The 17,021-nt window shown below is 43.9% G+C and overlaps 1 protein-coding gene across 4 annotated transcripts in view; it reads right to left on the bottom strand.

Annotated features, from left to right (window-relative positions):
• The window catches only part of TCP11L1 (t-complex 11 like 1), a 33,369-nt gene that overhangs the window by 7,041 nt on the left and 9,307 nt on the right, over nucleotides 1-17,021 (bottom strand). For 3 of the 4 annotated variants that reach the window (XM_017514253.2, XM_017514252.1, XM_037733381.1), the window contains 6 exons: nucleotides 13,240-13,372; nucleotides 10,608-10,728; nucleotides 9,710-9,930; nucleotides 8,671-8,807; nucleotides 6,122-6,318; nucleotides 1,867-2,048 (listed from right to left, as the gene is read on the bottom strand). In XM_017514253.2, coding sequence (XP_017369742.1) covers nucleotides 1,867-2,048; nucleotides 6,122-6,318; nucleotides 8,671-8,807; nucleotides 9,710-9,930; nucleotides 10,608-10,728; nucleotides 13,240-13,372 — 991 coding nt within the window. The remainder of the gene's footprint in view (nucleotides 1-1,866; nucleotides 2,049-6,121; nucleotides 6,319-8,670; nucleotides 8,808-9,709; nucleotides 9,931-10,607; nucleotides 10,729-13,239; nucleotides 13,373-17,021) is intronic. The other variant, XM_037733383.1, reaches the window with a different exon arrangement.

The following is a 17,021-nucleotide window of genomic DNA, read 5'->3' as shown; positions in this document are numbered from 1 at the left end:
AAATCCTAAAGTTAAAAAAAAAAGAGTACCTGGATACCCTGGGACCCTCAGGCTCTCCCAGGGTCCCTGTAGGGAGCCCCTCTGCTGAGAGGCACGCTGTGAGAAGGTAACTGCCTCTGTTCTGGGTCTAGATCTTTTGTACAGAAGAATTACTGGGGGGCATGGGAGCAAGTCCTGGCACTCACCGTTGGCACCAGCTCTGTGCCCACCCCTGGAGGGCAAGTGTGGATATGGGAGTGTAAGGCTGGGCTTCCAAGGAAGCACTGGCCTGGGTCCCTCCCTCAGCGGAAGCTTTGACAGAATAGTTCTTCAGGCAGGGCACCTAGGTGACAGCCCAGGGCTGCACCTGTGCAAAGGCCTTAGGCTAAGCCCTCAGCTGAGCAAACAGTTTCCTGGCCTCTCAACAAACTAGTCTGACTGTCAAAACTGTTGAACTCCTAGTCACAACATGTGGACACGCCCCACACTGCACTGCACACACCCATGCTTTGTGCAAATTCAGCAGCAAAATTCCTCCATTTTGTAAAGACGAGACTGTTTAGGGGGTACTTCCCTTGAAGAAGTCTCTGAATTGGACCTTGTTAGGTAGAGCATTTGCTTAAAACCACTCAAAGATATTCTATAGGCTGGAACCACAGAAGTCACCCAACATGACTCGATGGTAGGAGTGGTCACTGAAGCCTGCACACATGCACACTTACATGTGTGTTAAGTGTGTACTAGGTCACAACAGAAAATGAATTTCTTGCTGCGGATCCTAGTCACCAACATTTTTGTCCCAATTAATGACTGGGTTTCAGTTTCCTCATAAGCTCCAGTAAAAGTTGAATGCATTTGAATGGCTTTGGGAGAGAAATAAAGCACTCAACAAACATCAAACACAAAAACCTTGGAGGTCAGGAGACAAACAGCCCCATTAAAGAAGAAAGGGGTCAGACAGCATTCTGTTCCCTGCGTAGGGAGAATAAAGGAGTTGATGGCACTCAGAACTGAGCCAGGCCCCGGGAGGGGCATGCTAACAGGGCATGGAGGACCACGGGACCCCTAAGCCCAGGATCTCTGACTCCTCAAGGCAAGCAACCACTGATACCAGCACTCCCCACCCTACCCATGGCCGACCCCTGCCTGAGCCACTTCTCTTGCCTCCTAAATGCTCCCTCACCTCTACTATGTGCCCCCACCAAAATTTAAATTTAAGAACTGGGTGTGGTGGCTCACGCCTGTAATCCCAGCCCTTTGGGAGGCTGAGGTGGGTGGATCAGAGGTCAGTAATTCGAGGCCAGCCTAGCCAATATGGTGAATCCCCATCTCTACTAAAAATACACAAAAACAAACAAAAAAACTAGCCACACATGGTGGCACATAACTGTAGTCCCAGCTACTAGGAGGCTGAGGCAGGAGAATTGCTTGAACCCAGTAGGCAGAGGCTGCAGTAAGCACACACTGCACCACTGTACTTCAACCTGGTGAACAGAGGGAGACTCTTGTCTCCAAAAAAAAACCAACACAAATCTAATGATGCTCTCTCCCTCTTGTTTCAAACTCTTCAATGGCTCCCTACTACTCTTAGGACAATAACCCAAATCCTCGGTGTGGCCTCTAAGGCCCTATAGGCTACTCAGCTAGTCACATACATTTTAAAGCCACAATCCTAAAGCTTTGCTAACCCTGCAGCTGATTCTAACTTTGACCCTGTGACCCTGAATAAACTCTGCTGGGGTCTTCGCCAAGTGAACCGAGACAGCAAGGTTTCTTCTCAGTTCCTAGAGAGTGGCCCTGGGTTCGGCCTTACACTGGGAGATCCCATCTGGGAGTCGGCTCTCTGCCATCCACCGCCTCCCATCCACGCATGATGGTTCCACTTACGGCAGATGCATATCTGTTAGCAAAATCTTCACAATCATCTTGAGTTTCTCAGCAAAGTCAGCCTGGCTAGATATTCCTGGGGCTGCCATGCTGAAGGTGACCAGCAACACGGCCCCCAGGATGGTCAGTTGTTCCAGCTGCAACTGGAGCTCGTGGAAGCGAGACTGGTCCATCAAAACTGTCTGTAATAAACAGAAGAGGCCATTGCTGAGCTGCAGGTCCGGGCTAGCCAGCAGAGGGCGAGAGCGCCACAGCCCCCACACCTGCCTCTGCAGCTTCCCTCAGGGTTTGCAGTAGTGGTCAGAGCTTTGAGGGAGTCCCGTGTGAAATAACCCCTCAATCTCAGAGCCCTTCCTCCTGAGCAAGGATGCAGCATAGCACCCTCACTAAGAACACAGGCCTGGGTGTAAAGCCAGGCTCTGTGCTTAACAGCATGACCTCCCTGGCTGGGCACGGTGGTTCATGCCTGTAATCCCAGCACTCTGGGATTACAAGGCAGGCAGATCAGATCACCTGAGGTCAGGAGTTTGAGACCAGCCTGACCAACATGGTGAAACCCCGTCTCTACTAAAAATACAAAATTACCTTGACGTGGTGGTGTACATCTATAATCCTAGCTACTCAGGAGGCTGAGGCAGGAGAATCGCTTGAACCTGGGAGGTGGAGGTTGCAATGAACTGAGATCACAGCATTGTACTCCAGCCTGGGCAAGAAGAACGGAACTCCATCTCAAACAAAACAAAAAAGCATGACCTCATGTAAGCGTTCCCAGCTTGGTCAGGTCTCTGTAGAATGGGGACTCCTACATCACAGGGCTATTTTAAAGCTGAAGAAACATCCTACTTATAAAGTGGCTGGCAGAGCCAGCACTTGATAAATAAAAGTTACGTTGTTAGGATGAAAAGCATAATGAGGCACAGACCTAGGGTCACCAACTCCTCCCAGTTTGTCTGGGACTGTCCCAGTTTTCAAATTGAAACTCCCACATCCTGTGAACCAACACTCAGTCCCTAGCAAACTAGGACAGCCAGTCACCCTGTACAGAGCAATGGAAGGCCAGGTGCGGTGGTGGGCGCCTGCAGTCCCAGCTACTGGGAAGCTCCAGCAAGAGGATTGCTGAGGCCAGAAGTTTGAGGCTGCAGTGCACTATGATCATGTCTGTGAACTGCCACTACACTGCAGTTTGGGCAACACAGCAAGACCCCATCTTAAAACAACAACAACCCCGGGGCAATGGAGGGGAGAAGTACCTTGTGGGCAGAGCCTACACGTATTCACCTTGGTACCCACTCAGCACCCAGCACAAAGGAAGCTAGTAAGGACCAGTGAGTAAATAAAGGAGAAAGAAACAGGAAGCACAGAAAGTAGAAGTGACAAAGAACAACCCAAAGCCTCCCGGAAGGCAAGTGCATTCCCACGACTGCCTCCCCCATGTTAAAGGAAGCCCTGGGTCCTACCATGCCAGCACCCCCTGCCCAGGTGGACGAGGGAAGGAGAAGGGAAAGGCTGCACAGATGTGCATTTGATCTGAGAGTTTACAGCTCATCAATGGACTCTAAGGGCCTGTCTTGCTGTCAGAAACTGAGATTTGCCAAATCAAGACATGAACAACGTGGGGTCACAGCCAAGAAGTAAAAACTATCTCTGAGGATTGAGAATCCTCTGCTGATAAATGCATACACTCCCAAGGACTTATCGTCCATCTGTTTTCTGACTTCACGTGGCTTTGTGGCTTCCCAACAGCCCGCAGGACTTGAGTTTAAGAAGGAGATAGCCAAGGATCAATTCCTGGAGTAGACAGCCATCCCCAGTGACCATCATCATCTTCCCCACAGCATTTTTTTTTGTTTTTTTCTAGAAAAAGAGAGTTTATTCATAAGACTGCCAAGTGAGGAGGCTGGAGAACAGGTCTCAAATCCCCATCTCCATAGAGAGGGTTTAGGGATATTCACAGCATGAAGAAGCAGGGGTATCTAAGGCCTGGGGAAGGCGATGAGCAGTGGGAAAAAGGGAGGTACTGGATGGTCTCCCACAGCTATTTTTAAAGAGATATGTCAGGCTGAGAACTTCGCTCCAGAAGAGAACATGCTACAGTTGAAAGGGAACATTTTCCCATCTCCAATTTGACATTCTCTTTAGAGCTTCCTCCAGCACAAAACAGGGAACTCAGGGGCAAGAAGCGGAACCTTAAGCTCACAACTTCTTGAAAGGAAAAATAAGGAACTTATGAGAAAGGTATTTAGAGAAGTAGCTTGATCTGAGGCTAGCGATAAGAAGCTCATGTACCCCCCAAAAAGAGGGGAGAGTCAACATACCAAAACAGCTATTTACAGAAACACTGGGGGAATCCCTTCTTAGTCATCTTCTTAAAGAAGTCCTGCAGTTAGAAGGATGTATTATGAAAAACATAAAAAGAAAAAATGTTGTTCAGCATGGAAGGGGAAGAACTTTCTTAGGTAAAGCTGTAAGCAACCACACCACTGTTGTGGTTTTGATCAAGATGTGTAAAAACAGCAGAAAAGTTCAGCAGCACAAATTGGAAGCCTCATACATTACTGGTGGGATTGAAAAATGACACAGCTGCTTTGGAAAACAGTTTGGTAGTTCCTCAAAATGTTAAACTTAGAGTCACTACGTAACCCAGCAAGTCTAATCCTAGGTACATAATCAAGAGAGGTAAAAACATGTGTCCATGCAGAAACTTATATTGGAATATTCACAGAAGCATAATTTATAATAACAACCCACATGTTCATCAGCTGATGAATGAATAAACAAAATGTGGTACACCCATACAGTAAAATATATTATTCAGCCTTAAAAAGAAAGGAGGGCTGGGCGTGGTAGCTCACGCCTATAATCTCAACACTGGGAGGCCAGGGAGGGAGGATCACTTGAGGCCAAGAGTTTAAGGCCAGCCTGGGTAACACAGTGAGACCCCTGTCTCTACAAAAAACACATTTAAAAATAAGCTGGGTGTGGTGGTACACTCTTGTAATCTAGCTACCCAGGAGGCTGAGGCAGGAGGATCACTTGAGCCCCAAAGTTCATGGTTAGAGTGAGCCACTGTACCACTACACTCTAACCAGAGCAATACAATGAGATCCTGTCTCTAAAAACAAACAAACAAACAAAAAAACAAAAACAAAAACCCAGAAAGGGAACACTGACACATACTTCAACATAAATGAATCTTGAAGACATTATGCTAAGTAAAATAAACCCGACCCAAAAGGACAAAGATTGTATAATTTCACTCATATGAGATACTCAGAGTAGTCCAATTCATAGAGACTCAAAGCAGAATGATGGCTGCCAGGGGCCGGAGGGCAGGGGCAATGGGAAATGACTGGTGTGTTTGGTGGGAAGACAGTTTCACAGATGAAAAAATGAAAATGTTCCGGAGATGGCTGGTGGTGATGGTTGCCCAACAGTGCGAATGCACTTGATGCCACTGAGCTGATCGACTAGAAATGGTTAAAATGGTAAATTTTATGTGTATTTTACCACTACTAAAAAAACACAGTGGAAAAGAGGATTAACATACTGATATATGCTACAACACGGAAAAGCGCTGGTGAAAGAAGCCAGGCACAAATGTCTGGTACTGTATGATTTCACTTATATCAAATGTCCAGGATAGGCAAATCCATAGACAGAAAGCAGAGTTGTGGCTTAAAGGGCTGGAGGGAGAGGGAAAGGGCAGTGACTGCTAATGGGTGCGGGTTTCTATTGGAAGTGATGAAAATGTTCTCAATTAAACAGTGGTAATGGATGCACAACTCTGTGATGATATTAAAAACCGCTGAGATGTACACTCTAAAAGGGAGAATCTTCTGGTACATGAATTATATTAGAATAAAGCTATTCTTTTTACTTTTTATTTCACATTTATTTATTTTTATTTTTTGAGATGGAGTCTCACTCTGTCACCCAGGCTGGAGTGCAATGGTGTGATCTCGGCTCACTGCAACCTCCACCTCCCAGGTTCAAGTGATTCTCCTGCCTCGGCCTCCTAAGTGGCTGGGACTACAGGCCCCCACCACCATGCCTGGCTAAATTTTAGTATTTTTAGTACAGATGGGGTTTCACCATGTTGCCCAGTCTGGTCTTGAACTCCTGACCTCAAACAATCTGCCTCCCAAAGTGCTGAGATTACAGGAGTGAGCCACCATGACCGGCCAAAGCTATTCTTTTTAAAAAGTTCAGCAGCATAAAAACAAATATGAGTAGTAAAACGGCTCGAGAGACCTACTTCGGGGAATGGCCTCTGGAGGTGGTCCCACTTCAGAAGCTTCAGGTAAGCATAATTCTGGACAGCAACAGGGCTCAGCCTGGGCATGTCCTCAGAGCCAGCAGCCGCTCCCCCGACTGGCAGGGCGTGTTTATACCTCTGAGTCATAAGGTCCTCTGAGGCTTCTTCCAGCCACTGGGTGACAAAATCCAGGGAATCTGTGAAAAACAAAGCTGCACATATTACCTTGGTACTGAGAAGGGATGCTTCTCGGAATTACTTTAGGGACAATCGATGTCCTGGCAGAGTGATAAAAGTAGAAAGTATGAACTTTGGAATCAAATAAAACTTGGAGCAAATCATAGTAGTGCCCACAATTAACTGAGGGATCTCAGACAAGTTATAATGTGTCTGAGTTTCAGATGCCTGATATAGGGAAATTTACAACACCCACCTCACAGGCTGTTGTGAGGATTACACAAGACAATGAATAAGCCAGGCATGGTGCCTCACACCTGTAATCCCAGCACTTTGGAAGGCTGAGGTAGGAAGACTGCTTGAACACAGGAGTTTGAGACCAGCCTGGGCAATGTGGTAAGGCTCTGTCTCTACAAAAAATACAAAAATCAGCCAGGTGTGGTGGCGTGTGCCTGTAGGAGAACTGCTTGTGCCCCAGAGGTTGAGGCTGCAGTGAGTGGTGATCACGCCACTGTACTCCAGCCTGAGTGACAGAGCTAGATCCTGTCTAAAATAAGAATATATGACACCTAGCCAGGCCTTGCCACCCACCCGGTATTTAACAAAACCTTCCTTCTCTTCTCTCCCTTCCTGACCACTGTATGATATGGAGCCAAAAGCCCTGGAGACTCCAGCTCTAGAGACAGACGGGATGGGACAGTGGCTAGAGTTTCCCTGTATACAGTATCCTCTACATTGCTGATGAGGCTTTTCCTTGTTTAGATCTTAACCTGGTTTCAATCTGGCTTCCTTTCAGCCCGGGGGAAAGTGAACTCTGTCAGAGAAGACCCACACCACTTTCAGCAGCCCTTAAGCACCCCTGCTTTTCTAAGCTGAGTAATGCAGCGGGCATGCTGAGGGATACAGAGAGCGAGCTGGAGGATCTTGCACATCATCTGATAAAAACTGTGCCTATCAGGTCCCGGGAGGTGTTGCAGCTCTGTCAGTGGATGCTTCCTTAAGAGCCAAGGTGACAGCTGTAGTCTGCCCTTCACTGGGGCAGAGGGATACAGCGCTGGCTTGCCCTGAGGGCTCAGTCCTGACTGCTGGGCCATCTGGCTTCACTCTCTCTTCTGTAGACAGCATGCTCCCGTAACCTGCTAGCTTTAGGAAACCTGGGCTTCCATGTTGTGATTTAGGTGCTAGATGCAGGCATTGTAGCTGCTTCCACCCTAGCAGTGAGTCCTCCACTGCACCCCTGCTTACAGGGCCAAGCCTTAATATTAAGGCTCTTCAGGCTACAAAACTCTGCCCAGCGGAGGTTGCAGTGAACCAAGATCGCACTACTGCACTCCAGCCTGGGTGACAAAGCGAGACTCCAACAAAAAAAAAAAAAAAAAAACTCTCTGCCCAGTACTCTCACAACATTGGTGAGAGTGTGAGCTTGTGGTCCGTCCATTATGGTAAAAAATCTCTCAAAACCTGTTTCCAACATCTGTAAAATGGGGTTAAAAAAAGGTGCCTGGATCATCAGCTTACTGTATGAGGATTACATATGATCACGCACATACAGCCTGTGGCACAAGCCTGGCACTTAGTAAACATTACCAAACTTCTTCTATTTCTACCCCTACCTTGCTCTTTCCTAACTTCCCCTGGCCCCAGCACCACCTCAGACTTCTCTGCCTGGGGCGGGATGAATCGATTGTGTGGGGCATTGCAACTAATCTGGTCAGGCAACCCAATCAACCCAGAGACTGCTGTTTTCATCTCCTCATCAGAAAGTTTGGGGCCAAACAAAATTCATCATACATTGGCTCTGAAGACTGAAATTTACCCAGAATGTCAGCCAGCAATGCAGAGACCATAAAAAGCACCCTAAAAATACAACATAGTTTTAGATTCTGATAGTTGTCTGTTTTCTGCAGTCATCTGAGACGTCCATAAAAATGAAGACTCTTCCTGGGTATAAAACAAGAAGATTTATGCATCCAGAACAAAAGCAAAGTTAAATTTCCTGCTATGCCACACAGGGAGAAGAAAAGTGAATTAACATTCACAGGACGTCTGTCACGTTTTAAAAAATCAAGACCAAGAATGTATTTTACTTCAAACTGGTGTTTTCATCAAAAAACCATTTATAATTGAGGACTTCATTGTTTTTAATTTCTATTCTCATGGCCTACTCACATTCCTTTTGCTTGTCAATTAAGTTTTCTTTTCAATGCTTAACAACTCTAGATTGAATCCTAACATTTTGTGCTTTTCTTCTTCAAATTAGACTATTCTCATGCTAAATTTTAGTTTTGTTCTGAAAACATTATAACAAGCTGTGGCAGCTAAAATGAAAAACCACAGACAACAAAATAAGTACCACAAAATATAAAACATACTTGGTTGCCTCTCCAAAATCTCCTGAAACTTCTTCCTCTCGTATTCAACTGACTGCTGCATGAGATGAGGCCTGATGCTACTGATAGCAAAGTTGGCCATGTCCACTTTCATTAGGTCCAACACAGAAAAAATTTCTCTAAAAGAAAAAAGGATTTAGAACCAAGAAATTGTAAACTAAACACAGTATTAAAGGAAAACAGGACCAGGCCCGTAGCTCACGCCTATAATCCCAGTACTTTGAGAGGCCAAGGCGGGAGGACCGCTTGAGCCCAGGAGTTCCAGACCAGCCTGGGCAGCAAAGCAATTGTGACAACATGATAAAAACTGAGGGATCTACATGAAGAGCATGTGAATGCTGATTGTACTATTTTTGAAACTTTTCTGTAGGTTTAGAATTTTTCAAAAGAAAATGTTGAGGGAATTTGATGCATAAAAAAATATATAGATGAAAATGATAAAAGTGATTGTACCTCTGAGTGGTACAATTATGAGTAAATGTCCTCTTTTTACTTTTCTGCATTTTACAAAATGTTTGCTTAAAATTTCTTTGTTAATTCATGAGTACCAAGACTTAGGGAAGTTTAAACTGAAAATAGCTCTGGGCTGAGCACAGTGGCTCATGCCTGTAATCCCAGCACTTTGGGAGGCCAAGGTGAGTGGATCACCTGAGGTCAGGAGTTCGAGACTGGCCTGTCCAACATAGTGAAACCCCATGTCTACTAAAAATACAAAAGTTAGCCAGGCATGGTGGTCTGCGCCTGTAATCCCTGCTACACAGGAGGCTGAGGCATGAAAATTGCTTGAATGCAGGAGGCAGAGGTTGCAGTGAGCGGAGATTGCCCCATTGCACTCCAGCCTGGGCAACAGAGTGAGACTCCATCTCAAAAAAAAAAAAAAAAAGAAAAGAAAATAGCTCATGCTCCCTTGCCAGTCCGCCTGTCTTCCTCCCCTTCTTCCCTGCCCAGCCTCCCCTCTCCTTCCCCTACAAAAAAAGGTCTGAATTGTAGGTGTACAGAGTATGATTAAATAGTTCCATACCTGAAAAGGGGCACTATTTCCTTAATGTCCTTTAGTTTCTTAACTTCCTCATCTCGAGCAGGTGCACACAGTGTCCCCATCATGCCAATAATGAATTCTGCCAGCTTGGAAATGTCTAGGGCCCCATTCTCTGCTTCCTGCTTTATCAGATCCAGATCCAAGACTTCTGTTATCTGGTTTCTCAGTCTAGTGTGACCAGGCAGCAAGAAAGATAAGAGAGTCTACAAGAGAAAACAGCTACATTTAATCAAAATTCCTTCGACATCATTTCTAATTATATGTAATTTATAACTATCCAAATAAGGGCTTACTAATTGCTACGTAATATTGCACATATTTTACTTCTTACTCAACAAATCTACAGAAAAACATGTTTACAAATCATTTACAATAATTACTTAAGCTTCCACTTAAGCTCCAGGTAGCAATTAAATGGATAGAAGAAAAACCTGTTAATGGTGAAAGAAGAAAAGCATGTTTATTAATGTGAGCCTGTGAGCCAACCACAGATGACAATTTTCATCGATACATTTCTTCTTTGATGCTATGGCTAAAGGCATTGCAAAAACAGTCCCTCCCCCTAAAGCTTTCTCTACCCCGAAGCCTGAATCACTTTTTGGCCATCATAAATGGAATGTTTCCATACCTATTAAAATTTATAAATAACCTATATTTTGTGAAATAACTTTGTTGCCTTTAATGCCTTCAGGTTATCATGGCTTGCTTAAAATTTTTTTTAAAAGGGCATTAAGCCAAAAACACTCTTGATCCACCTTTTGGCAAGTTATTTAACTTCTTGATCCTTCAATTTCTTTATAAAGTCTTCTGGTGGTGAAACAAGAAGTTGAATAAACACTCCTAACACCAGAAAAGCATCACAATTCACTCTTTGCCTCACCTCTTTGATTTCTCCTACAAGTTTGATAGCATGGTCATATGCTGGGGGGTCTTCACTTAGCTGTGCACTCAAGCAATCCCAAAACGCTTTATGTACAATATCCTTTACTCTTTTCTTCAAGCTGGGGCAGTGGGGAAAAAAAAAAAAAAAGATAAAAACCAAAATATCTGAGTTTCAAATCACTTTCAAAAACACAAATGCTATGGGTTTTGGGTAAGATCAATCCCAGTCATTTGGACCAAGGAAAAATTTCCCAGGCACACTTCAACCAATGGCACACTTTATTTTAAAAGTTAGTGATATTTTGCAGTAAGCCTCTCATTGGAAAGAATCGCTCTCAAGTAATTGGATGGCCAATATTAATCATTTTTAGTTTCCTGATATTAGCGAGTTTCCTAAGATTTTTATAATTAGGTAGTCTAAGATAACAATTTAGGCTGGGCGTGGTGGCTTATGCCTGTAATCTCAGCACTTTGGGAGGCTGAGGAAGGCAGATCACCTGAGTTCAGGAGTTCAAGATCAGCCTGGCCAGAGGTTGAAGTGAGCCGAGATAGTGCCACTGCACTCTAGCCTGGCTGCACTCTAGCCTGGCTGCACTCTAGCCTGACAGAGCAAGACTCTGTCTCAAAGTAATAATAATAATAATAACAACAATTCAGTATGCAGTAGGTTGAAGGGCTTTATTTCCTAAAAATATCATATTCCCATGTGATATATGGGACAATTGCTTAACTAAGTACCAAACTATAACAATTTATATATACATCATAACATTTCATTAAAACCAGTCTTGGCCGGATGTGGGGCTCATGCCTGTAATCCCAGCATTTTGGGAGGCCAAGGAGGGCAGATCACCTGAGGTGAGGAGTTCAAGACCAGCCTGGCCAACATGGTGAAACACTATCTCTACTAAGAACACAAAAATTAGCGGGGCATGGTGGTACATGCTTGTAGTCCCAGCTACTCGGGAAGTGGAGGCAGGAGAATTGCTTGAACCTGGGAGGCAGAGGCTGTAGTGGGCTGAGATTGCAACACTGCACTCCAGCCTGGGCAACAGAGCAAGACTGTCTCAAAAAAACAATAACAAGAACAACAACAAACCAGTCTTTATGTCTGGAGCACAAAACAAATAATTCTTCATTACTAAATGCAAAAAAGTAGCTGGGCATGGTGGCTCATGCCTGTAATCCCAGCATTTTGGGAGGCCAAGGCAGGCAGATCACAAGATCAAGAGATCAAGACCATTCTGGCTGACATGGTGAAATCCCGTCTCTACTAAAAAATACAAAAATTAGCTGGGCATGGTGGCATGCCTCTGTAGTCCCAGCTACTTGGGAGGCTAAGGCAGGAGAATCACTTGAACCTGGGGGGCGGAGGTTGCAGTGAGCCGAGATCATGCTACTGCACTCCATCCTGGCGACAGCAAGACTCCATCTCAAAAAAAAAAGGCAAAAAAGTACCATCGTTGCAGATATAAGAAATATCTGTGAAGTCATATTTAGAAACTTCCTACAAAAGACACTTGCCAGCACAGCAGCCATTCCTCCCCCTTTGTTAACAGAATCTCAGTGTTTTTCAGGGTAACAATATACTCTGCCTTTGACAATAAGTCATGCTGATCTAATAAGCCCATCACAGCAGTTCATTCCCTTTTGCCCGATTTAAGCTTTCCAGGCTCACTTATAAGAGGGGTAGCATTTGACTAAATTCTGATTAGCAGATGTCTGTTTCATGACTCCAGGGGAAGATGTTCCTCTCTAACAAAAGGAGAGCTCTAGTCCTCCCAACCTTTTCCCTCTTGCCCGGAATGCTGACGTATGATGGGATGCTTGGAGCTGCAGCATTCATCCTGCAACCATGAAGACACCCCAACAGACTCTCAGACACCATCCAGAGTCCTGACTCAAGTGAGCTGCTGACAGAAGGGCATCGGCACGAATATTTCCTTGATTCTAAAACAAACATTCCCCCCCATATTTTAATCTCTCAGAAACTTGGACCTTTCTTAAAATCAACGGCATTTTTACAATTATAATGGACAGTGTTTCTTCTTTCTTATGACAGTACATTTTTTTTTTTTTAAAGATGGGGTTTCACCATGTTGGTCAGGCTGGTCTTGAACTCCCGACCTCAGGTGATCCGCCTGCCTTGGCCTCCAAAGTGCTTGGATTACAGGCGTGAGCCACCACGCCCGGCCATGACAGCACATTTTTAAAAGGTGCACCTTACAATCAGTAGAGTCTTCTATTCAGTAAAAAAATGGTAAGTACCAGGCACTAGGCACACAGAGAATAACCTACACACAGTCTTCACCTTTGTGAGGAAACCAACGACTATAGTACAGTGTGATAGTTTCAAAGAAGTGAATGAAACAATGCAATGAAAACACAAGATGAGGCAGCTAGATCCTACTGACTAGGCAGAAGCTGATAAGAAAGACTCTCACAAAAGATTCCCAGACCTTTTATTTGCATTCTAAAGAATTAGTGTTCCTTGTTTAGGAATATTTTTTAGCAATAATGTACAAAAGAAAAAATATATTTGAATATATTGGTATCAACTGAAGGAAACATTTCCAAAACTGGGAAATGGCAGTATTCTACTAAGCAAGATAATTTAGCAAACACCTTACCTGTTTTCTGGTAATTCAACTGGTTTAATCTGAAAGTCTCCATTTACTACAATTTCATGGGCTAGAGCCATGTTGGTGACACCTCTTGCTGTCTCTAGAAGTTCTTCTACCGTCACAAAGCGAGGAGGACTAGCTGTAAAAAAAAAAAAACTCACTGTAAGAGATTTGCTTCTCTAGATTCGATATTCTATTAAAATAAGGAGAAGATAGTGGTTCTGGTACCAGACAATAATTTCAGTTATTGCCTCCATTAAAATGTTTGTTGTGGCATTTTCAAACAGCAGCAGAGTGTTACTTCATATTCTTTTTTTTTTTAAACCTAGAATCTTAAAAACAGAGATCATTTATTAATATTCAAAACGTGTTTTTTTTTTGTTGTTGTTGTTGTTGTTTTTGAGACAAAGTCTCATTCTGTCACCTAGGCTGGAGTGCAGTGGCGTAATCTCGGCTCACCATGACCTCCGCCTCCCGGGTCCAAGCGATTCTCCTGCCTCAGCCTCCTGAGTAGCTGGAACCACAAGTACGTGCCACCACGCCCAGCTAATTTTTTGGATTTTTTTAGTAGAGGCGGGGTTTCACAGTGTTACCAGGATAGTCTCGATCTCCTGACCTCGTGATCCGCCCACCTTGGCCTCCCAAAGCACTAGAATTATAGGTGTGAGCCACCGCGCCCAGCCAACATCTGGTTTTTACTAAGACTCGTCAATGGAAAATAATTACAGTAAATTGAAACTTAGGAAAACTTAAGTTGCAGATGATCATCTGTCCCATAAGCTGAGGGTTTATTTTCTAATCTTTCTGCCTCCTGTCTACCCTAAAAAGAAAAAAAGAAAAAAGACACCAGATTTGAGATCTATTTTGCTCCCATTAGCAGTTTACTTTTGCACTACCACAAACACTGCCACAAATGAATCTCCCCAAATGAAAACAGGATCAAGGCTAGGCACAGTGGTTCACATGTGTAATGCCAGTACTTTGGCAAGAGGCCAGGAGCTGGAGGCCAGGAGCCTAGGCACCATAGTGAGACCTTGTCTCTACAAAAAAAATTAGAAAACTATCTGGGTATGGTGGTATGTGCATGCCTAAAGTCCCAGCTACTGAGGAGGTTGAGGCTGGAGGATCACTTGCGCCTGTGGTGAGCTATAATCATGTCACTGCACTCCAGCCTGGGCAACAGGGCAAGACCCTGTCTCAAAAAAAAAAAAAAAAGTTAAAAAAAATTAAAATAGCTGGGCACGGTAACTCAAGCCTATAATCCCAGCACTTTGGGAGACTGAGGCAGTTGGATCACCTGAGGTCAGGAGTTCAAGACCAGCTTGGCCATCAAGAGATCGAGACCATCCTGGCTAACATGGTGAAACCCCATCTCTACTAAAAAATACAGAAATTAGCTGGGCGTGGTGGTGTGTCCCTATTAGTCCCAGCTACTCGGGAGGCTGAGGCAGGTGAAACCCTGTCTCTACTAAAAATACAAAAAGTAGCCCAGCATGGTGGTACACACACGTAGTCCCAGCTACTTGGGAGGCTGGGGCAGGAGAATCCCTTGAACCCAGGAGATGGAGGTTGCAGTTAGCGAGGATTACGACACTGCTCTCCAGCCTGGGTGACAGAGTAAGACCTTGTCTCAAAAAAAAAAAAAAGGAAATTAAAATAGCATCAAGTCCATTATGGTGCTGATGATGCTGTTTAAACAATGCTAAATCTACTATCTTGTACAGGATACTGAGACAGAATATGAGAGCTCTGCAGTGGCCAATGGACAGATCAAAAGAGATGTGACACAAGAATTTTGTAGAATGCTGATCCAGTGAATCAAAAACTTCAAAAAAAAGTCTTCATTGATTTCTCTTTCTCCTGCTTCATTATCCAAGTCCTGTAGATTTTACTTCTGTATCAACTGCCGCAACAGTGTCATAATTTGTGTCCGTATTTCTCTCTTTTAATAAAGCTTGAGACTGATCGTTCAGAAATAAGGTTCTGAACCAAGGAACAAAGGGGAATTCTTACTTTTTAAAAGTCTACGATAAGTCCAAACTACTCCTGTAATCCCAGCACTTTGGTAGGTGGAGGCAGGTGGATCACCTGTGGTCAGGAGTTCGAGACCCACCTGGCAATCATGGTGAACCCCCGCCTCTACTAAAACTACAAAAATTAGTGGGGCATGGTGGTGCATGCCTGTAATTCCAGCTCCTTGGGAAACTGGGGTGAGAGAATTGCTTGAATTTGGGACTTGGAGGTTGCAGCGAGTGATCACACCATTGTGCTCCAGCCTGGGTGACAGAGTAAGACTTCCTCTCAAAAAAAAAAAGTCTCTGATAGCAGTTCTCAAACTTTAGCCTACACTGGAGTCCGAGGGAAAGCTTGTGAAAACAGATTGCTGGGCCCACCTCTCAGGGTTTCTAATTTAGCAGGTCTGGGGCAGGGCTAGACAATCTGCAATCTGCTTTTTATTATTTTATTATTATTTTTTTGAGACAGGGTCTCACTCTGTCACTGGCAGGAGTGCAGTCACACAATCATGGCTCACCGCAGCCTCAACCTCTCAGGCCCAAGCCATCTTCCCACCTCAGCCTCCTGAGTAATTGGGACTATAGGCACGTGCCACTATGTCCGGTTATTTTTTGTATTGTTTTAGAGACAAGTTTTGCCATATTCCCCAGGCTGGTCTCAAACTCCTGAGCTCAAGTGATTCGCCCGTCAAGGTGCTGGGATTACAGGCATAAGCCACAGCACGCGGACCAGAATCTGCATTTCTAACAAGTCTCCAGTTGATGCTGATGGCTCCAAAACCCACAGTTTGAGAAGCACTGGCCTAGAAGATGAATATATTAATTTTATGTGATAGTCATAAGATCTAGCCTTAAAATTAGATAAGTATTGTCACTGGTTTGCCCAGCTTTAAAAGATCTTCTTAGGTTAGTCAAAAAGTTATTTTCTTTCTTTTGCTCACCAAATAAAAAAAAAAGGAACCAAATCAAAGAGCTGGTCATATCCTGTGTCTGGCAAAAATCTTTATTTGGTCACAAGGGGAAGTTGAGAAAACTCTCAAAATTCTTCCTCACAACATTTTCAGCATTCCCAGAGAACATGAATAAGAATACAAAACAAATAAATAAATCTGGCTTCATGAATATTGCTAAAATATAACAAATATTCAAAATCAAAGCCCAATATATCTTTTCAATTAAAAACAACTTTTTTAACTTTTAAGTTCAGGGGTTCATGTGCAGGTTTGTAATATAGTTAAATTCGTGTCGCGGGCATTTCTTGTGGAGATTATTTCGTCAGCCAGGTATTAAGTCTAGTACTCATTATTTTCCTTGATCCTACTAGACCCAGTGTCTGTTGTTCCCCTCTATGTGTATATTATTAAGATACCAATTTCCCCCAAATCAATCTATTGGTTAAATGCAATCCCAATCAGAAGGCTTTTTTGTTGAAACTGGCAAACTAATTCTAAAACTTATATGGAAACACAAAAGACCTTGAAATAAGCCAAAACTATTTTGAAAAAGAAAAATAAAGTTAGAGGACTGACACTGATTTCAAGACTTATTTTAAAATTATAATAAGACAGTGTATTTTTAGCATAAGGATATATAGAAATTCAGGGCAGAAAATCCAGAAATAGACTGATATACATGCACATATGTATATATGCGGTCAAAGGACAAGGATAGGCCGGGCATGGTGGCTCATGCACTTTGGGAGGCTGAAGCAGGTGGACTGCTTGAGGTCAGCAGTTCAAAATCAGCCTGGACAACACAGTGAAACCCTGTCTC

Source organism: Cebus imitator, unplaced genomic scaffold (genome assembly GCF_001604975.1).
Source record: "Cebus imitator isolate Cc_AM_T3 unplaced genomic scaffold, Cebus_imitator-1.0 Scaffold521, whole genome shotgun sequence".
Classification (NCBI taxonomy): domain Eukaryota; kingdom Metazoa; phylum Chordata; class Mammalia; order Primates; family Cebidae; genus Cebus; species Cebus imitator.
The sequence above is the reverse complement of the archived record's forward strand: the minus strand, read 5'-3'. Positions and strand labels throughout refer to the sequence as shown.